At 41.2% G+C, this 22640-nt stretch overlaps 2 protein-coding genes across 2 annotated transcripts in view; one reads left to right on the top strand and one right to left on the bottom strand.

Moving 5' to 3' along the window:
• The window catches only part of LTA4H (leukotriene A4 hydrolase), a 44969-nt gene extending 29713 nt beyond the window's left edge, over nucleotides 1-15256 (top strand). Inside the window, exons 17-19 of the mRNA XM_069973778.1 lie at nucleotides 12647-12729; nucleotides 13341-13445; nucleotides 14981-15256. Coding sequence (XP_069829879.1) covers nucleotides 12647-12729; nucleotides 13341-13445; nucleotides 14981-15101 — 309 coding nt within the window. The 3' untranslated portion in view covers nucleotides 15102-15256. The remainder of the gene's footprint in view (nucleotides 1-12646; nucleotides 12730-13340; nucleotides 13446-14980) is intronic.
• A 1965-nt stretch (nucleotides 15257-17221) lies between these two features.
• C1H12orf75 (chromosome 1 C12orf75 homolog) overlaps nucleotides 17222-22640 on the bottom strand; it is a 39486-nt gene continuing 34067 nt past the window's right edge. Inside the window, exon 5 of the mRNA XM_069973768.1 lies at nucleotides 17222-18211. Within this exon, the coding sequence (XP_069829869.1) occupies nucleotides 18147-18211 (65 nt within the window). The 3' untranslated portion in view covers nucleotides 17222-18146. The remainder of the gene's footprint in view (nucleotides 18212-22640) is intronic.

Genomic DNA, 22640 nt, shown 5'->3' with positions numbered 1-22640 from the left:
AGCTACTTACATTGTTATATGCATTATAGCTGTGATTAGTTCCCTTTAAATCCCTAGACTAGAAAAGTGGTTTTGCGCACTGGGGACAGGACTACGGCCCCAGTGCACTGATTCGCCCTTGGCCAACCTGCCCCTAATAATGAAAATCAGTGGAGCGGGCGTGCTGAATCAACACACTGGGAACGCTAGAATAGGGGTTTAACTACAAACTGCACGAAAACGGTGCCGTTGATAAACATAAGAAGTTTACCTTCATACTCAGCACCCCATGTGCAATAGTGATCTATCAGTAGGTTAGATGAACATAGACTGTGCCCCTCTATTAGGTGACAGAAGCCAACTTCATCTTACAGGTCATATTTGCCTGCAACTACTGGGAGTGAACTTCAGTCCAGTACTGGCAGTTTATCCCTCTACTTGCTGCAATCAATAGTAGTTGGTCAACATCTACTACTATGCCTGCCAGAGGCCTACTGCAGGCAGGCTGTACTAGCAGAGCACCAATAACACTGCAGTGATAATGCAGTGCAATTGATTAGTATAAGGGTCCATTTACACAGAAAGATTATCTGACAGATTATCTGCCAAAGAGTTGAAGCCAAAGCTAGGAATTGATTTTAAAAGAGGAGAAATATCAGGCTTTTCTTTATGACCTGATCTCTGTTTATAGTCTGTTTCTGGCTTTGGCTTCAAATCTTTGTCAGATAATCTTTCTGTGTAAATGGACCCTAAGCAATGGAATTATAGCTTATAAATGTCCACTTGGGGGATTTAAAGGGGTTTTCCACTAAAAAAAAAATATATATATATTTGCATTATTTAATAGTACCTAATATATATGCAATTGGATGTTTTTTTAGGTGTCTCACCCCATGTCAACAAAAAATGCTGTTACACTGAGTTTTCAGTCTTGTTTATTCCTCTCCCCCTCTCACATGTCCTCAGTCTCTGCTTTGGGCTGGGTTGTAAACACTTACTGCTGCTAACCCAGCCCACTGCAGAGACACAGGACAATAGAGGCTTGTCTCTGGTGTGAGGTGTGACAGGAGATACATTTCCTCAGCACAGCAGCCCCTGCACATGGATGGATGAGGAAGGGAGGGAGAGAGGGATGTGAATCAGGGAGGAAACAGCAATGGATGATGGAGAGAGGAGAGGCGTGAACGCAGGGGAGGAAACAGAGCGGTAGATGAGGGATGGAGGGAGCTAGGGAGAAAGTATGACAGAATGGAGGAGGGGGAGGGAGACATAGGAGGTGTGGTGTATGCTGGGAGTTGGAGTCTCCAGGGCAATGCCATATTGAAAAGCATGACAGAATGTTAAAAGAGCAGAAGCATGCAGAAATGCAAGAATGGTGTCCCAGCGCTTAGGGGGACACAGCGAGTACAACAGGGCTGCTTTTGCAATTTTTTTTTTTTTTTTTTTTTTTTTTTTTTAACTGCATTGGGTGGAATACCCCTTTAAGTGTTAAACATATACATCATTTGGTATTGCTGCACACAAAATTGTCCAAACTATTAATGCATAATGTTAAACATCCTGAATGGTATAAATGAAAAGAACACCATATGCTAAAATTGCTGTTTTTTTATTTTTTTGTTACATCATGTATGAAAATGTGCCATGTACCCCAAAAACTACAGTATACAGAAGAAAAACAAGCCATCATACGACTTCACAGATAAAAAAAATAAGTTAGTTATAGGGGTCAGAATATGGCAATTCAACACATCTTTTATTTTAAGCGACTCTGTACCGACAATCTGACAAACCCCCCCACCCCCACCCTCCACAAAACCGCTTTTACCGTCAGCTGCTTTTAATCCAAGATCTGTCCAGGCGTCCGTTCGGCAGATGATGCAGTTATTGTCCTAAAAAAAAAAAAAAAAAAAAAAATCAGCTACCATGTAAAAGGTGCAGGATTTCAGCCCGGAGGAGATTTAGGATTATATAGCAATGAAATGAAAAGGAAACATGGAGAAGGTACAGATATTTGGTGTGTATCTTTTTAAGGAAATCAATAACTAACCCTAAATGTGCCTATAAAGGAACTCATTCTGATGGAATTACCATACACCAACAAGAAAGGGCCACCAGCCCACCTCATGATGACGCCGGGGATACTAGTTGAGGGGCTATGCGTTTTTGCTTTTAACTAGCACACTCCTATGAATGAATAATATTAGATAGACATACTGATAGCCAGTTAGTAGTCTGCAGCTACTGGGTTACTACTCCCCAAATAGGGTTATGATACTATGTGAGCAATAGGAGTGCGTACTTTTAAAATCGCACTAGGGATATTTATTTGCATATGAGCCAATAAAAGTTATTTTAGATAGTGGGAACTCACTCTGATGTGTTTTGGGCTGATGGCCCTTTCTTGTTAGTGTATTTCTTTTTAACCCCTTAAGGTCAAAGCCAATTTTCGTTTTTGCACTTTTGCTTTTTCCACTTTATGTTTAAAAGGCCATAGCACTTGCATTTTTTTTTTTACCTAGAGACCCACATGAGCCCTTATTTTTTGCGAAACCAATTGTACTTTGCAATTACAGGCATTATTTTCCCATAACATATGCTGCGAAACTGGAAAAAAGTCATTTGCGCTGTCAAATTGAAAAAAAAAAAAGGAATTTGTTTTGATTTCGGGGAGTTTTGCATTTACGCCGTTCGCCCTATGGTAAAACTGACTTGTTATGCATGTTCCTCAAGTCGTTACGATTACAATGATACATGTATAACTTTTCTTGTATCTGATGGCTTGTAAAAAATTCAAACCATTGTTAACAGATATATGTTCCTTAAAATCGCTCTATTCCCAGGCTTATAGCGCTTTTATCCTTTGGTCTATGGGGCTGTGTGAGGTGTCATTTTTTGCGCCATGATGTGATCTTTCTATCGGTACCTTGATTGTGCATAGGTGACTTTTTGATCACTTATTACATTTTTTCTGGATTTGATGAGACCAAAAATGCGCAATTTTGCACTTTGGAATTTTTTTGCACTTACGCCGGGCGATTACACACGCGGCGATACTAAATATGTTTATTTGTTTATTTATTTATATTCATAAAATGGGAAAAGGGGGGTGATTTGGACTTTTAATGGGGGAGGGGATTTTTTATTAATAAAAAAAACATTTTTACTTTTATTTTTACATTAACTAGAAGTCCCCCTGGGGGACTTGTATATACACAGCACTGATCTCTCAGAGATCAATGCTGTGTATATACGCAGCAAAGATCGATCAGATCGGTCATAGATTACTATGGCCTGCAGCAGGCCATAGCAATCTATTGCCGAGCCGGGATCAGAGTCATTTGGACACTGAGGCCCGGCACGGGCAGAAGAACGGATCTCCCCCACCCCCCACCCCCACCCGCGATGCGATCGCGGGGGGGGGGGGGGGGGGGTTGGGGAGATCCGTCCCACTAGACACCAGGGACAGCACAGCATCTAAGTGCAGCTGTCAGGTTTGACAGCTGCACTTAGAGGCTTAATTAGCCGACGCGGCAACGGGACCCGTGCCGGCTAATAGAGGCACTGCCTGGCTGCACAGCCGGGATCAGCGCCGTTCAGATCGGGGTCCCGGCGGGACCCCTATCTGAACACCCCCCGCGGCACCATGACGTATCAGATAAGTCATGGGTCGCTAAGGGGTTAAGGAACATATATTACAGGCGGCAATGGCAACTTCCATTGGTTTTTTTTTTATTTGACTTATTGTTTTAAAAAAGTTATATAACATTTACATGTTGGATTTCTTGTAATTGTATGTTTAGATTTGGGGGAGGGGGATTTATAATTGTTTTACATATGGGTCCATTTACACTGAAAGATTATCTGACAGATTATCTGCCAAAGATTTGAAGCCAAAGCCAGGAACAGACTATAAACAGAAATCAGGTCATAAAGGAAAGCCTGAGATTTCTCCTTTTCAAATCCACTCCTGGCTTTGGCTTCAAATCTTTGGCAGAATCTTTCTGTGTAAATGGACCCTATGTTCTTTGAGGGACAATTGCTTTATTGCGCAAAAATGTATGATCATTTTTGCCTGTCACGGCACATTTAACAACTGCATTTTTTTTTTAAAAGGTGCAAAACCACACTTACATAATACCCTAAAGGCACTTCAGTTGTAAGGAGTGTGTTTTTACAGTTGCGCCAAATTGATGGCTGTGCGCCATTTTGATAAGTTTGATGCATAGAAAAGATGCTCATACGGCCAAAAGTATAATATACAAAAATACTGCAGATACACCATCACGTTTCTCAACATAAGTAAGCTAGCCAGGCCTTCAACAGAACAACCAAGTCAAGGTAGGGTCTACAGTTAAAGGGGAACTCCAGTAAGAAAAACTAGTTTTTCTACTAAAAGTACATTAAAAGTTATATAGATGTATCTATATAATGTATTACCATATCTGTACGGTTTTGCCACACTGGTAGCTGATTGACATCCAGGAACTGAAAAAAAAAGTGGCCTCTGTGCCAATCCACATTGTCTCCTGCTCCCACTGCTCTCCCATCTTAGGAGACAGAGATTACATGCCTCTGTCTTACATTGTGTGTGTTTGCTGAGGACAGGCTAATGATGCAGACAGGGGGCAGGGCGTGATGTCACAGGGGGCTTGGCTGGATCCCCCCCCAATCCCCTGAGTGATTCACCATCTCTAACCAGCCAGTCTAGCCTGCACCTGAGTGACAGGTGCAGGCAGCACTGATTGGCTGAAGGGGAGCAGTTTGAAATTCCCGGCTCCCCTCTTCAGCCAATCAGTGCTGCCTTGCATTGATTGGCTGAAGAGATGAGCTGGGAATTTCAAATGGCTCCCCTTCAGCCAATCAGTGCTGAAGAGAAGCACTGATTGGCTGAAGAGGAGCCGTTTGAAATTCCCGACTCATCTCTTCAGCCAATCAGTGCGCTGAAGAGGGGAGCTGGGGATGTCCGAAGACCTGCTGCGTGGAGCAGGTAACGTATGTTCTTGGCCGCGGCGGCGGGTGGGGGTGGCGATTGGAGCGGCAGCGGATGGGGGTGGCGATCGGAGCGGCGGCGGGGGAGGCAATCGGGGTGGCGGGGGTTGCGGATGAGCGGGGGGCTGGGCGGCGGGCGGTGCTGCCGGACTATCGCACGACGACTGTTTACACGGAACTATCAGCGAATTTTTTTGCGAACGGCGGACGACTTATGAACATGTTAAAAGATCAAAATGAACGATTTTTCGATCGTTCGCCGCGTTTACACGTACGATTATCGTTCAAATTCGATCATTATCGCGAAAATTCGCCCGATAATTGTTTCATGTAAACGTAACATAAGATTCGGGCTATGTTCACACATGTTGGAGTTTCATTGCAGTACTGCAGCGTCTTCACAGAAGTGATACAGTAACACAATTAAATGATGCTAAATGGCACAGAGGATCAGAGTCGGCACTGCCAATCCCACCTGGACAAAAAACGAGGCATAAACAGTATATCCCATGTAAAGATTATCCGATAAAGTCCTATTGTGGGGCTCAACTTCAAAGATAAAAGATGCTTGATCATAATATGTGCGTGGAGATGAAAAGAAAAAAAAATAAATTCAAAAAGCTCTTTACTTTATTAAAATATCAGCATTACAGGTAGAGAATCTAGTGTGCTGTGTTTGTGGGAACACAATGAAATGATAAAAGTACTGCAATTAATTCAGTAACACAATAAAACTGCAATGTGTGAACACAACCTAGATGTTCTGCAACAGCTTTGGGTGGGAATGGGCAGGGTGGGTGACTGATGAACAGCTGAGGGAAAGCATTGCATTCTGGAACCTGTAGTACTGTGTACAACTGCTCAACCAGGAAGTACAGAAACACAATACAGAACAAAAAACCCAAAACAAATGGATTTTGGGTAGTTTCAAAACTGGGATAGGTAAGCAATGCTATTTGCTTCTGCAGCAGGTTTATTTTTTTTTTTACCTCTACCTGGAGTTTCCCCTTCCAAAAAGCCACAATCAAGCATGAGATGACGTGGGAAATACCCAAGCAAGAAATCCACACCAGAGACACCTGTTTCTGGACTATTTGCACCTCATCAATGTGGAGAACTCCCAATAGCCAGAATCTTGCTCCACACTGATGAGGGGTCTGGCTAGATTACCGACATTGAGAAACATGTGATGGTCTCCGCAGAGTTTTGGTTGGACTCCCTGAGGTCAACCATCGTTCTTTTAAAAGGTATAATATAGACACTAACACATTTAGGTTTTCAAAGAGTTTTATTAGTAATGTTTTTGTATAAGGACACATACAATTAGCCTAACATAGGCGTAACAACAAGGCCTAACATTAGGCCAACAACAGGCAGAAACTTTAACAATGTCAGCAAGTAACATATTATGTCCCGTGATAGACTTAGTATGTAGCAGTCTCAATGAAGTCTATACGGAACCTCAAAACCAAAAGAACGGGAGGAAACCCTTGACAGATACAAAAGTATGGATCCAACACAGAACATGTATGAAACACACACACACACACACACACACACACACACACGAGAGACAAGAAAAAAGGGGAAGGGAAGGGGGATGGAAAGCATGAGACCCTCGCGACCTCCTCCACCTATAGAGACCTGCTTCTAGTAGATGTGGGATCTAAATATGACATCCAGGGCTGCCAAACCTCGTAAAATAGTTCTTACTTATCATTAAGAATGGCATGGAGTCTGTCATTAACCATTATCCAGTTTAGCTTAGATTTAACTAAATCTATAGGCACCGTTGCTATTTTCCATTATTATTATTATTTATTTATAGAGCGCACTTAATTCCAGAGCGCTATACAGGCGACAGGGGTAACAAACAAGAACATTACAAGATCAAAAAATACATTACATGAAGGCAGATGGCAGACTGATACATGGGGCAGAGGACCCTGCCCGCGAGGGCTTACAATCTATAAGTAGTAGAACTATAATGAAGTAGCAATGGCAGTTTTAGCAGCTAGAAATAGAAAGGAGGCAAACCATTAAGAGGTTTTCAGCAGACCTGGAATCTTCACATTTAGCAAAGCATATGTGGGTGACATCTGTACATTACATTGGGTCAGTGAGTATAACATGTTAAAGATTCGCCAAAACCTTTTAACTTTCAACAAGTCCACCATGTATGGTACATTGTTCCTTCTGCTCCGCAATGCCTGAAACAGTGAGAGGGGTATTCCGGAACCATCTTAGCTATACGTGCGGGCACCAGGTACCATCTTAGGAGGACTTTATAATTGGCTTCTACTAGAGCTGCATTTATGGATATTTTAGCTGTATGCATAGCAATATCTTGCCATTCACAAGTGGAATCAGATACAGATAGATCACGTTCCCATTGCACCATATAGCTTAGTTTATCCGGTGGTGATAACATTGCATATAAGATAGACAATACATGACCCCCTATAGAAAATTTGATGCATAAGTTTTCAAAAGCCGTAGTGGCAGTTACGTCAGCTGCTCTTTCCTTCACTGAAGCTAAGAAGTGAGATATTTGATTAAAGCGTAAGTATTCCCCCAGAGGCAACTTATAAATAGAGACAAAAAATAGTCTTTAGGACGAATCCCTTTATGGTAAAAGGAGTTCCCTATCCTATAAAGGCCTCTATCCAACCACCATTGAAATTGCCTAAGTTGTATCCCTGGGGTGGGGGGGGGGGGGACTCCAGGTTACCAAATAACGGAGCAGCAGGGGTGTGGAGTGATTGAAATCCAAAAATCCAAAGGGCTTATGAAGCCGGTCCCAGAGAGCTAGCGATGAGGAGAGGAGTGGGCATAAAATAAGCGGCCTCTTACGCATGGGCATCCACGGTAGGAAATCAATGGGCACTTTTGGACAAGCTTGTTGTTCAATTTGTAGGTCAACCCACAAAGGGCGAGAAGATTTCCGATGTAAGACCACAATTTATGCAAGGCGGGCAGCATAGTCATTTAGTGAGATTAGGTAAACCCAGACCCCCATTCATCTTGCTAGTATATAAGGTTCTACTGGCTACACAACAGCAGCGGGGGCCCTAGACAAAAGCTAGAATCTCTTTTTGGAAAGAAAGCAAGAATGGAGAGGGAACATCAATCGGCACCGTTCTAAACAAGTATAAGATCTTGGGCAATAGAGTCATCTTAATTGCAGTGATGCGACCAAACCAAGATAAGTTTATTGCTGCCCAAGAAGTCAGATCAGTCTTAAGCTTGCGTCTCATCGCTACAAAATTAGCGGAAAAAAGGGAGGATAGGGATGGGGTTATATATATTCCCAAATATTTTAATTTGTCCTCTGTCCATTGAACATCAAAGTTCAGTTTGATCAACTTGGCATCCTCCACAGGAATATTTATATTTAAAATTTCAGACTTATGATTGACCTAGAGACCTGAGAGAACTTATCGAGAACATGATCTACATTAGGGAGAAAGGTCAAAGGGGAGGTGAGCATAAGTAAAATGTCATCCGCATATAATGTGCACTTATGTTGAATTCCCCTGACCTCTATCCCTTTGATGCTCATGTTGGACCTAATTAAATGGGCCAGGGGCTTGATGGCTAAAACAAACAAGGCGGGCAACAACGGTCACCCTTGGCGTGTACCCCATCTAACTGATATCTGTGGGGACAAATGACCCTTTATATTGACCTGAGCGAAAAGGGCGGAATATAATCCACGCAGTATCGTTAAAACCCAGGGCCAAACCCCCTGCGCTCAAGAACATAAAGGTATTCCTAATTTAGAGAATCCAGAGGTAGGTCCAGAGATAGACACAAAGCTTGTTTAGAGGTAGAGGGGGCCTATTGGGACTGAAGTAGAGAAATTAGGTCCAATACCCACCTTGTTTTGGCTGAAGCCTGTCTGTTGGGGATGAAGCCGACCTGATCGGCATGGATATAAGATTCCAAGAAGAAATCCATGTGGAGAGCCAGAATTTTGATCAGGATCTTTAAATCAACATTAATAAGCGAGATAGGACGGATATTCTCACAATAAGCATGGTCCCTATCCGGCTTTGGAATCTCGGAAATGTACGCTTTCAGCGTTTCTGGGCAGGGAAGACCCCCATCCCGCAATGAATTAAACAAATCCACTAAGTGAGGGGCTAGTACATCAGCAAATGTCTTATAATACAAACTTGAAAAACCATCGGGGCCCAGGGCTGATCCTCTTTTAAGGACTTTGATGGCAGAGAGCACTTCTACCAGAGAAATTGGCTTGTCCATAAGATCCCTATGTGTGGTGGATAGAGATGAGCGAACCGGGTTCGGGTTAAGAGTCGATCCGAACCCGAATGTTCGGTATTTGATTAGCTGGGGCTGCTGAACTTGGATAAAGCTCTAAGGTTGTCTGGAAAACATGGATACAGCCAATGACTATATCCATGTTTTCCACATAGCCTTAGGGCTTTATCCAACTTCAGCAGCCACCGCTAATCAAATGCCAAAAGTTCGGGTTTGGATCGACTCGAGCATGCTCCAGGTTCGCTCATCTCTAGTGGTGGATAAAGAAGGCAGGTGGATATCCCCGAATAAATCGTCTGCTTTTCGTTTATTAAAGGTCTGATTATTAGTATATAGTGAGTTGTAAAACATGTGGAACGCGTCTAAGACTCGATCAGGATGTTGGGAGGTGGAGCCATCCGCTAATCTCAGAGTCAGGATTAAAGACATCTTGGATCTAGGAGTTTACCTCCAAGCTAAAAGGAGTCCCAGGTTTGTCACTCTGGCTAAAGAAACTGTACTGCATCCATCTAAGACTGCATTCCGCTACCGTAGTTAACCTTAAATTCAACTCTGTCCTAGCAGCCTCTAATCCAGAAAGAACATTAGCCTGTTTGTTTTTTTTCAGCGCTGCCTCCCCCTTTCCCTCTTCATTTTTGAGGCTATGCTGATCAGTTTGCTTTATGCGCCTCCCAGTTTATAAATGAAGAGGTGTCTGAAGCCAATTTAATCTGGAAGAAGGCTTTCAGCTCAGTCAATATTTCTTCACTTAAGATGGGATTGGTTAGAAGGGATTCATTAGGTCACCATGGCTACCTGGTTGGAGAAGTCCAGAAGGACTCTAAAGTCACCAATACTGGATCATGGTCAGACTATGGGGTGGGGATTATTTTGAAGGAGGCAAAGTTAAAAGAAAGTTGAGAGGAGGATGTGAGCTATTCGGGCTACTGAAAAATATGTATAGTCTCTAATAGAGGGATTAGCTGACCGCCAAGCATCAATCAAGTCGTAAAAGTTTGGGCTCTACGTTTGGGGGCTTCCCCTGCTTTTTTGTCCAGAGTGAAATCCAATGCCAAGTTAGAGTCCCCAGCAAGTATGAGCCGGCCCACAAAATGAGGGGCAAGAGTCTGAAACGTCCTGAAATTTTATTTTACCTGACCCGTATTAGGTGTGTAGTAGGATAGAAAGGAGACCGAAGAACCTTGAAGAGTGCCCGTGACCAGCAAGTATCGACCATCTGAGTTGCAATACGTGCCCGATGAAACAAAATCGACCTTCTTAGAGAAAAATATGCCCACTCCTCTTCTTTTCGTCTGCTAAAGAGAGAAAAAAGAAGAGAAATCGTTTATGTATGAATTTAGGAGCAGTCTTTTGAGAAGTGCAATTCTTGTAAACATATGACATCAGCTTGCATAGAGTTAAATATATTAAAAACCTTTTTCCTCTTAACAGGACTTAAGTCCCTGTACATGTGTCACCACCCGAAATACCGATTTATCTGCCATCTTGACTGGCTAAGACAATGTTTAGGTTATCACACGAGGGGGAGGGGCGAGGGCAAGAATCATTCCAAACCAGAACAAAGGACAAGACAAAACACGAGGACCGCACAAGACAAAACAACCACCACACATCCGCAGTCTTACAGGTCCCTGCAGACCTTGGGGCCCAGGCCCCTCATAAGGACTCAGAGACAGAGTTCCCCCAGTGCCAGTCTGGGGCAACCCCTCTAGAAGTCATGGGGAGCACAAGGACTATTCCACTCCAGCTCACCACAGCCCTACATGAAGCAGCCCCACGTATAATATCCTACATATGAAATACTGTGGAGAGAAAGGGGGGGGGGAGGAGGAATCAGGAAAAAGCAAATATGTAACCTAACCATCATTGCCATATAAACTGGAACCCATTCAAACCATGTTCAGGACTATAAGTCCGTTTTGAAATCATGGAGGGGGTGGGGCTCTAGCTACTCTCTTCCATAGTGGTAAGATGGGAAGGCATCTTCTCCTTTCAGGATCTGTGTTCGGAGCCGGGTCTCCAGACGAATGCAGGGGGTTCTCTGGACAACAAAACAAGGGATTCCAGCACCACTTCTTCTGTGCGTGTGGTTCTTGTACAGGAACACCAGGTGGAATGGAAAGGCTCAGCGATAACAAATGTCCCTTTTTTGAAGAATATGTAAAAGCGGCTTGAGGTTGCGTCTGCTCTGGATAGTGCGCGGAGCTAGATCTGCATATATTTGTATAGGTGCGTCTCGCAATTGCAGTTGAGGTGCATCACGCGCTGACCGCAACAGTTTCTCTTTGGTGGAATAGTAATGTGGTTTCACAATATCCCTGGGGAGGCCATCTGCTCTGGGGGCCATAAGGGCGCGGTGGGCCCTGTCAAGGTCATAATAGCGATCAGACATGTCGGGTAAAAGTTGGTGCAACAGTTCCTTTGTAGCCTCCTCCACGTCAGTCACAGATTCTCATGCGGCCCAAATGACAAGAATAGATATCACCATAGAGGGGAGTCCATGTCGGGATCCAAAGAGCCCCACGCGTTCCATCTCAACCACGACGACATGGACTCCCCTCTATGGTGATATCTATTCTTGTCATTTGGGCCTTATTTGGCCACATTTATTCTCTGCTACTTCTTGTCTTGTACTTACTGATTACAGGCTTACATATATACTTATATACATCTTCTGGTAGGTTTTTGCACTATAGCTTGTAACATCACATGAGCCATTTAAGGGGTCTCTATACTTGCAGATGTCTGTGTACCTGTTGGGTCTGTGCTTATTTTGCACAGTTCCATGTTTGTGTTTTGTGTATTTTAAATGATTTTATCTGTATGTCTTGCACCTGCCTTTTTGTACATCAATAAAGATTTCTAGATTACTTATATTTTGGACCATAGTCCATTATTTCATTCTTATTATTTAATTACCCGTGGATGTGCCACCCCCTATTTTTGGCATAGCTTTTTCTCCTTTCTTGAGATATGTTTCTGTCACTGATCCAAGACATATTATAGTCAGAAGAGAACTTCTGACTGATTTGGGGCTATGACACAATGAGACATCAGTCCGCATTCCCAGCTGCAAGATCAGTAGGAAAGTAGAAATTTTCTTTAAACTAGGAGCTATTTTTAATTAGATATTTGGAAAGACTTTCCAGTCTCAGATCTGGTCCACATTCAGTCAAGCAGTTTATAGTGATGCAGAACATCAGAAGCTAGGTATGCTCTATGTTGTCTCACTTTAAGTCAGGGTAATGTGTTTTTTTTTTTAATTTATATAAGTTGTAATTAGCAATAATTAGATTACACATAATTATATTGTAGATTACTTATTTCATTTGTTATCAAATATAATACATGTATAGCATATGGACCCTGACTTTATTTTTATTCTCTGCAGGATCCATTGCCTGTGTCTCATGTGAAGCGTATGCAGGAGGTATACAATTTCAATGATGTCAAGAACTCTGAAATTCTATTTAGGTACGTAAGGTCAAGACCTACAATTAGTATCAGTTGTGTTAAAAGGATATTCTTCAACACACGATACGTTCCATTCTCTTCTCATGATTGGTGGATAATCCCAGAAGTTGGACCTTCCCCCTACCTGCTTGTTATTTCCTATGGGATGGGAATACACCTTTTTCCTTCTAATATAGCAGTTGATGTAGCAGCTTCAGTACCAGCAATTGGCAGTAGGGATACCTTGACTAGGATGGCAACTGCTTTATTAAAACATTACATCTAACCTGATATAAATCCTAGCTCTGCTGCTAGCTAGTGTTCATGTTTCCTGGCAGTGTTCCATTTTTTCACACGTTAATTCAGTAAGGAGTAATAATAATGCAAACAATACGTCATGATTCCAGTCGGTCACTTCCTGCAGCACCACTTCAGTGTGTGAACATACACACTACATAGATTTCCCCTTCAGTTTTCTTAATATTTTAAGGCAAGACTGGTGTAAAACATCTTACATATATCTTATAAATGCTAGCCAGAGTTACATAATTACACATGGTTTTATTTTTCCCTGTTGGAATACAGCGTTAAACCTAGCCATCTAACTTGATGGGTTTTGCCCCCTGATTTAGGTGGTTACGACTCTGTATCCGTGCCAAGTGGGAAGACGTTATTCCTTTGGCTTTAAAAATGGCAACAGAGCAGGGCCGGATGAAGTTTACTCGTCCCTTGTACCGGTAAGTTACAGTTACAAAAGGATTTAATGCAATAAATTTTTGATCTGGGGAAAGTCTTATCTAGAGACAAAAATATCTACTTTCTTTGCTTATTCTCCTGCTTTTGTGTTATCAGCATCAAAGTAAATGGCAGCCTTTAACACAATTTAATTTTTATTCTCAGATTCAAACGGTTCTACAAATTTTCTTTTCTAGTATTTTTATAGTAGTTGGGGCTTAGGTATTCTGCTACAAAGCCCCAAATCCAATATGTAGATACCTTTAAAAGCTACCTCTAGTGCAACCTTATGGCGCAACATACAATAGATGTGCTCTAGGAAATATGGAGCTCCATACAGAAGCTCTCATTTTAACCCCCTAGGTGCTACAGTCAATAACGACATCAACATTTAACAGATTAAATCCCATGTGCTGGTCCTGTCCAACCACAAAATTCTGCAATGCACTCGTGGGAGGGTGACAAAGTGAAAGTATATAGAAGCACATTACTATCTCAGTGTACAGTACAAACAATTCCATATTTAAGACCCCTATGGGTACTAAAATGTAATTGGAAAGAAATAAAGTTTAAAAAAATGCACCATGTAAATAATTTTAAACACACATCCTTTTCCAATTTAAAAAAAATAAAAAATAAGCAGAGCTAAGGAAGCGATTTGCTTTGTTTTTACTATAAATTTGCTCATCTCTACTTATGACCTAAAAGACAAAGGTGGGAAAAAAAACCCCATAAAGAAACCTCAAAAGATACATCAAAATCATCAGCAATCATTCTCAAGTCTTTCGGTGTAAACACTCATCGTGACTTTTTGTAGCGATTTATCTTTTCGTCTAAACACCTATTCTTTAAAAGAAGAGGGGGAAAAAAAATCTTTGCTTTATGTTTGCTAAACTGCCGCTTAAGCGATTTATCTGTATGTGTAAAAGGACCCTTAGGCCATGTTCACACAACGTCCAAAAAAAGGAAAGGCGTCCTCTTTTTGATGTAAAAAAAAAAAAAAAAAAAGACGTTCGTTATTGCATCATTTTAATTGACTACAATAAATTGCATTGAAGTCTATGGAATAACGGATGTCTTTTTCCCACCGTGTATTAAGTGATGTCCGCCTCAAAAGACATCAATTATGCAATACATCATGTAAAAAAAGACTTGAGGCGGACATCACTCAATACACTATGTGAAAAAGACATCCGTTATTCTATAGACTTCAATGCAATTTATTGGAGTCAATTAAAATGATGCAATAACACTCTTTTACATCAAAAAGAGGACACCTTTATTCTTTTTTGGATGTTGTGTGAACATAGCCTTAGAGTGGGTGCCCACCTTTTAACAAAGATAGGAAAGGATTCCAGTAATAGACATAAGTGATTTCAGTATGATTAAGCCACTATTTTTCCAGGACATATGTTTTTTTACATTATTTACAAAATAGGTCAATCAAGAAAAAAATCAGTTTCTATTTCCCTCTATTCGACTACTTTATATAAATCCTTTCTTTCTAACAACTTTACTTTGTATATTTTTTTTTTAGGGACCTATATAACTTTGACAAAGCTCGGGATCAAACAGTCAGCACTTTCCTCAAGAATAGATCCTCTATGCATCCAGTGACTGCAATGCTGGTGGCCAAAGACTTGCATGTGGACTCCTAATGCTTTAAGCACACAACACATTTCTGGATGTTTACTGGAATTAAACAATTAATAAGTTACTGCCTTAATTTTAAAGTAGAATTGAAGCGCACTCCATAAAGTATTTGTATGCTCCCTGCGACAATAAATCAGGATTGTGATATTTTACAGGAAAATTATGCCTTTATCTGTTCTTTTGTTTTTACATTAAGGGGTGTACCTGTAATGATATATTATAAAGCGTTATGGTCATTTGAATGACGCCCTCTAATGGTTAACTATAGTCAGGAGAAGTGTGCGGCAGCTTGCTTCACTCTGCATCTCGGTGGTTAGTCTAACTAATAAGACAGACAGCCTTCTAATAGCAGTCTAATAGGCTAGATTGAGTGGCGAGCTGTAGAGTGATGCATGCTGATGCACACTTCTCCCAAATATATCTAACTGATCTAAACTTTTGACTTGTCTGTGCACAAAAATAGTGCATGACTGATGTCATTATGTTGGTACTCCAACATCCAGACTGGTGGACCAAATATGGATATATGGTCTGCAGAATTGTACTGCATATACACACACACAAAGTAATCCCAGGTATATATCGACTTATAGTGCATTTACACAGCCAAAAGCCAAAGCCAGGAACAGACCATGAACAGGGAACGGGTCATAAAGACTGAGATTTCTTGACTTTTCAAATCCATTCCTGGCTTTGGCTTCCAAAAGCTGTCAGATAAATCTGCCTGTGTAAACTCACCATAAGAGTAAAGCATAAATAAAGAATAAAATGCAGTGAGTTTCTAGGAACAAAATAAATAGTTATATAGCATATGTAATTATATATCCTTACCAGAATCTACAGGTCAGAGAAGGAAGAAGCCAAACCAGTCAACCCGGGAAGAGAACCGATGTCCTAGGATGTCAGCGAACAGAAAACTATGTCATAGGAAGTGGTGTCGCCCAACCAAGGCTGCTGGAGCAATGACTTAACTGGTTCTCATTGTGTTACTCAATAGTAAACAGTGCCTTAAAACACTATCTTGCACATAGGAAGGAGAAGATTAAAAAAAAAAAAAAAAAACACATAACCGCTCCTTGGGCCCACTAGTCTGCTGGGTGTTGCGCCTAGCCCTTTAACTACATGTTGCTAATGATCGCTTATAGTTCAATGCATTGCATTGTCTGTCTTCCTGCGAGTCAGTCTTCAAGTCTTGTAGCATCCAGCTGCGCTCTCCCCCAATCATTGATGTTCAAATGATGTGACTTGAGCATTGCTTGCACAGAGCAGAGAGAAAGAAGCACCGGTGGACTTGGTGCTTGTGTGTTTGGTTGATTTTTGTTTTTTTACATATTATGGGGGGAGTTTTATTAATTACCTACAGGGAGGGATTACAAACATGGGGGATGCTATTTCCTGGTGGGTGCTAACAATCAAGATGCAGGGATCTACAAAACAAAATGTGGGCCAACTACATGGAGGATACCATTTATTGGGAGGGTTAATTACTAGGGTGACTACCTACAAAGGGAAGGGGGGGCGGAAGTTACATGAGGAACCACCTACTGAGGGTGTATCTAGTCTATGTATACAGGCGGGGCCCGACTACCATTTGGAAGCACAGAAGGGCCTTATACTATATGAGGACACAGAGAGGACCTACTATATGAATGCACAGATGGGGGCCTTACTACATTGGGGCACAGAGAGAACCTGACTACTCTATGAAGGCGGAAGAGCACAGTAGGAACTAATAAGACTGGAAGGGGGGTGTCTGAAAATGTAAAGGGAACTTAAAAGGGTTATCCAGTGCTACAAAAACATGACCACTTTTTCCCCCTCTCTTGTCTTCACATTGGGTGGGGTTTCAAACTCTGTTCCATTAAAGTAAATGGAGCTTAATTGCAAACCGCACCTGAACTGGAGACAAGAGGGGGGGAAAGTGGCCATGTTTTTGTAGCGCTGGATAACCCCCTTTAAGGGCCATTTCATACACCATGTTTTTAAAGTTTTATTTATGTTATTCACACAGATGAGAAAGGAAAAAGCGAGAAATTAGTGTATGTGTTTACATTATGACTTTTCATAATGGTTACATTATGGTTTTCCTGTAGAGAGCCTATTAAACCCACACAAATGACAAAAATACAGAAAAATAATTTTATTAATTGACAATGTATAAAATTCATAGTTAACAGTTTTGCATTCTGCATAAAAAAAAAAATCTGGTTAAGAGAATGGGTAGAACTTATATTAACCAATAGGGTTAGTTACATTAAATATCCCCAGTAACATAAACAGGTCCCTATCCTCTAGTGTTCAACACCATTGACTTACACATTAAGCCTACGATATTAAATCATTTACTATGCTTAGTCCACCTATGGCAGCTAAAACCATTCAGACACCAACCATAATTTCTTATTGTAACACAAAGAAAGATATACAGTGAGGTTTCTGTCACTGCTAATGAAAAATTCAGCAATCCTTGTAATGTTTGCTACAACATATCAGCGCAGTCAAGGTTATGTAACTCACAGACTGGATACGATTGTTACCACCACTGTGAGGACCATGAGGTCTGTATGGGTTGTTTTTACGCTCTGGATGTAAACAAAGTTTTCATTCAAGGACAGGAAACAGATCTTGAAAAATGACAAGAAATTTAAAGAGGTATATACAGTAAGAAGGTTTCCAAATGTTCATTCTACAGAGATTATTTACATAAAACTGGATAAATCCTTTAATATGAAAAATATATTCCTTATATACAGGTACCTATCACTGCATCATTTCCACAAGTCTATCATTTTGCGTAACAGCCCAATTGGTTTATTCATCTAAAGTCTAACTATTGAGTAGCTCAGAAAAAAAAATCATAATTACACAAATGTATTTTTTCAGGCTCTCAAGAGTTTATCATAAAATTACATAATACACCAATGGAGCGGCAGCTGAGATGTGACCACAGTGTCTTCTAGGGGATGCAATATCCTTAAGATGTCACATCAGAACTGTGGACTTACAGTTACCCGTACTTAGTGTTAAGAGTTCTTAAATCAAGGATTGTGCTAGCAGACATTCTCTGGTAGAGAGGATCCAGGCCTTGTGTTCAGTGCGTTCAATTGCATGGGGTCTGTAATCATTTAGGAGACATTTGTTATGCATGATCCTGCACATATGATCAAAGATATGATTAATTAATTGATGCCATAGCAGTTTTATCACCATCCCTAAGGAATTAGCACTCTGATCATTATATGGATGAACATTCAATATCAGGATACAGGGCATTTAAAATAAAAACTAATGAAATTAGGATTTTCTATTATACTAATGTTCTGACTTGACTTGTAATGGAAATAGAACTTTAGCCTAGTTTTAATTTCCATTAAACTTGAAATATTGCTTGTCCAATTTATTGATTCTGCAGCACCGGCCTGCTCTACCTACCTGCTGTAACACTAAGTCTTTTCTTCTTGTGGTAGAGCTTTCTATACCACGAGCTTTAAGAGAAAGGATGGACTTTCAAAGTAATTACTCTACAGGGTTGGATGAAAGATTGAGCTGGACTGGATTTATCCTGGTTTAACTGTAATCATCTCAGAAAGCAGCTTGACCATTGACATGCATGCATTATGTGTTAATATACTACTAAAATAGCCTACTTCTGCTCCTTTATCTCTGTCTACCACCCTACCTGTGCCCTAAACCTTCAGTGGGAACGGGTGTATTCTTTCCAGTTTGACAGTGCTCTGTTGCCACCTCTGTCCGTGACAGGAACTGTCCAGAGCAGAAGTAAATCCCCATAGAAAACCTCTCCTGCTCTGTATAATTCCTGTCACGGGCAGAGGTGGCAGCAGAAAGTACTGAGACTGGAAAGACTATACCACTTCCTAAAATGTGTGTCCTGGTTGCACATAAAGGGGTCAAAAATAACCATAGTCCTAGGTCCACTCATTTTAGAAGAGGTTGGTATAGGAGAAGTGCCCCCTATCGAGTCTAGGACCCCTCCCTAAAAAGATACATACTGTATACAGATAATCCTCAACCTTAAAGGGGGTTATCCAGCGCTACAAAAGCATGGCCACTTTCCCCCTACTGCTGTCTCCAGTTTGGGTGGGGTTTTGAAACTCAGTTCTATTGAAGTAAATGGAGCTTAATTGCAAACCACACCTGAACTGGAGACAACAGTAGGGGGAAAAGTGGCCATGTTTTTGTAGCGCTGGATAACCCCTTTAATATTATAAAACAAAAAAAATATATTTAACCCACACAAACACAGTTTGTACCCAGCCTAACTCTAACTTTGAATATGTTTTATACTGTTTAAAAAAAAAAAATCTAAAAAAAAAAAATGGATGCTGATGTATGCCATACAGCAAGATCCATTTAATATTGGCGTACATGATAAAAGAATGGATTGCACTGCCTTATAAGTTTTCTTTGCGGTATACAAAATACAAATTATATATAATATATATAATATTTTAGGTCACTTACATTATATGGGGGCATTTTGCAATACTTGATAATTACATTTTGCCGACAGTTGCTCCAATAGAGAATCACTTGAAGACAGCTTGACAGGATAATTTATACACTGATATACAGATCACAGTCCCTTGACAATTGTAGTGCTGCCATGCAAGGGGCAATCACATTAAGGGGCAGGTTCAATAGGTATGCATTAAAAGTAAAAAATGTATTAAAACAAGTGTTCTACACATATGAAATCAGCACTTAACAGATCTAGGGTGTTGACCCTCTGATAGACTGGTATACTTAGGGATAAATTAGCCCAGATGTATAAGATAAAACCAGACTTCAGAAAAAAATTGCGATAAACAGGTATCTCTGTCTCAAACCAAGTCTCTACACGTTTCACCCAGATATGGGGGATCATCAGGAGACCTTCACAAAACACAGTGGTTACTGTTTAGAGATTATATAGAATTGTTGTGTTTAAATAAATAGAAAAATCAGATAAATATAGAAAAGGGTAGGAGACAAGTGGGGATATATATAGTGTGTATACTCTGTGTGTGCGCGTCGGGTGTTCACCCTGGCCCGGCCTCCGATAAGCACTTGGAGCAACAGGTCAGGATAACCCCAAGACACAGACAAACCACACACAATACAATCAGGAGTACACTTTTATGGCTGCAGTATTACACATCAGAAACTGTATGTATGACCAATAGGGATAGCAATAACCCTCAGAGACAGTCCTTTGGGGTTCAGGTTAGATACCAGTATCCTATGATGTCACAAGCCACATGTAAATATGATAACATGCATAACCTCTATGATAATCTATGGCAACCATGCATATACTAGCTATGTCTGCCGAGTACTAGAGGAAAATCCAATCCTGGAAGATGATAAAAGTCTCATACAGCAGTGATACAGCAGGTACAATCACAGAAACTGGCAAGTGCATGAAGCATATATACTGACAGTGTTTGCCAAGACAGCCATCATGATAGAAAGTCACAGTGCAAGTATGGTGCACTCATCCCCACAGGGATTACTCACTACCCCCAACGTGCCCCAACCAGAATCACCATCCTGGGCACGTTGGGGGTAGTGAGTAATCCCTGTGGGGATGAGTGCACCATACTTGCACTGTGACTTTCTATCATGATGGCTGTCTTGGCAAACACTGTCAGTATATATGCTTCATGCACTTGCCAGTTTCTGTGATTGTACCTGCTGTATGAGACTTTTATCATCTTCCAGGATTGGATTTTCCTCTAGTACTCGGCAGACATAGCTAGTATATGCATGGTTGCCATAGATTATCATAGAGGTTATGCATGTTATCATATTTACATGTGGCTTGTGACATCATAGGATACTGGTATCTAACCTGAACCCCAAAGGACTGTCTGAGGGTTATTGCTATCCCTATTGGTCATACATACAGTTTCTGATGTGTAATACTGCAGCCAGGGCCGCCATCAGGAATTTCGGGGCCCCATACAACCAAAGTGTCTGGGCCCCCCACATTAATAAAAAAAACAATTGTGTGTTCGCCCCACGCCTTGCTGGGAGGTATAATTTGGTTCAGATCAATTCTAGAGAACTGGCTCATATACCCCTTTTTCCCCAGTGGCTTAAAATGTAACCTCTGTTATACAGTTATAAAATTGTAGAAATTAAATGTGAACAAGGTGCAATTCAAACAGACACTTACTTGTATAGCTGCCTCTTGTGCTCTGTATGCAGTGCATTATATTCACCCCTGCAACGTACAATTTATAGCGTGTCTACAAGCCCAGCGGGGCTCATTATGATGGAGACTAAAACTTATACAAGAGTGGGGTAGGGGTTCCCCTGTATTCAGAATGCTGTTGAGTACTAGGCAATGCCCCGTTTGGGGTTATTGAATTTCGAGGGTCTGGGGGGGCTGTTTGATTTGTATATGTTCACCAATATCAGCATCCCCCCCCCCCCCCCGGTAAGCTCACTAACATAGAATATGTTGATAAGGCTAATATAATGAGGCTGTTTCATGTTAGTGAGCATATACAAATCCTACCCACCCCCAGGCAGACTAGTTTAGCTCACCCAAGACAGTGATAGCGAATACATGGCGGTGAGAACGCTTTCTAGGAGATCCTGTTTGTGCAGCAGAGGTGTCTTTATCCTGCTCTGCATAGACCCTCGAAATTCAATAATCCCAGATGGGGCATTGCCTAGCACTCAACAGCATTCTGAATACAGGGGAACCCCTACCCCACTCTTGTATAAGTTTTAGTCTCCATCATAATGAGCCCCGCTGGGCTTGTAGACACGCTATAAATTGTACGTTGCAAGGGTGAATATAATGCACTGCATACAGAGCACAAGAGACAGCTATACAAGTAAGTGTCTATTTAAATTGCACCTTGTTCACATTTAGGTTCTACAATTTTATAACTGTATAACAGAGGTTACATTTTAAGCCACTGGGGAAAATGGGATATATGAGCCAGTTCTCTAGAATTGATCTCACACACAGACACCAGCACACATGTATACAGACATACAGACACCAGCACACATGTATACAGACATCAGCACACATGTATACAGACATACAGACACCAGCACACATGTAAACAGACATACAGACACCAGCACACCAGGGCACGATGAAGTTTGAACTTCTGCAACCTGGAGAAATCACCTGATATCACCTGCAGTCCTATGTAACACCACATAACACAGTGGTATCTCTGAGTACAGATAATGTAGTAGATTTCACCTGCAGTCCTATGTAACAGCACAGATAACACAGTGATATCTCTAAATACAGATAATGTAGTAGCTGTCACCTCGGGGCGCCCCTACTAAATGATGTTCTACAAAATAAGAAAAGTGTCATACAGTGACTCACCGGTGATGTCTTCTTTGATCTGAGGCGTCACTTTCCCTTTTCCTCTCCATCCGGCCCAGACCTTCATGATGATTCCTTCCAGATACGTTTCATCCCCTTAGAACCTGCGAGACAAACAATTTAGGCTCCGCACATTTCTAGCAACTTCCTTTCCTTTCTCCCCCCTGTAGGCTCCCATAGT

This window comes from Dendropsophus ebraccatus, chromosome 1, assembly GCF_027789765.1.
Source record: "Dendropsophus ebraccatus isolate aDenEbr1 chromosome 1, aDenEbr1.pat, whole genome shotgun sequence".
NCBI lineage: Eukaryota > Metazoa > Chordata > Amphibia > Anura > Hylidae > Dendropsophus > Dendropsophus ebraccatus.
Note: the sequence above shows the minus strand (reverse complement) of the source record. Positions and strands in the feature narration are given on the sequence as shown.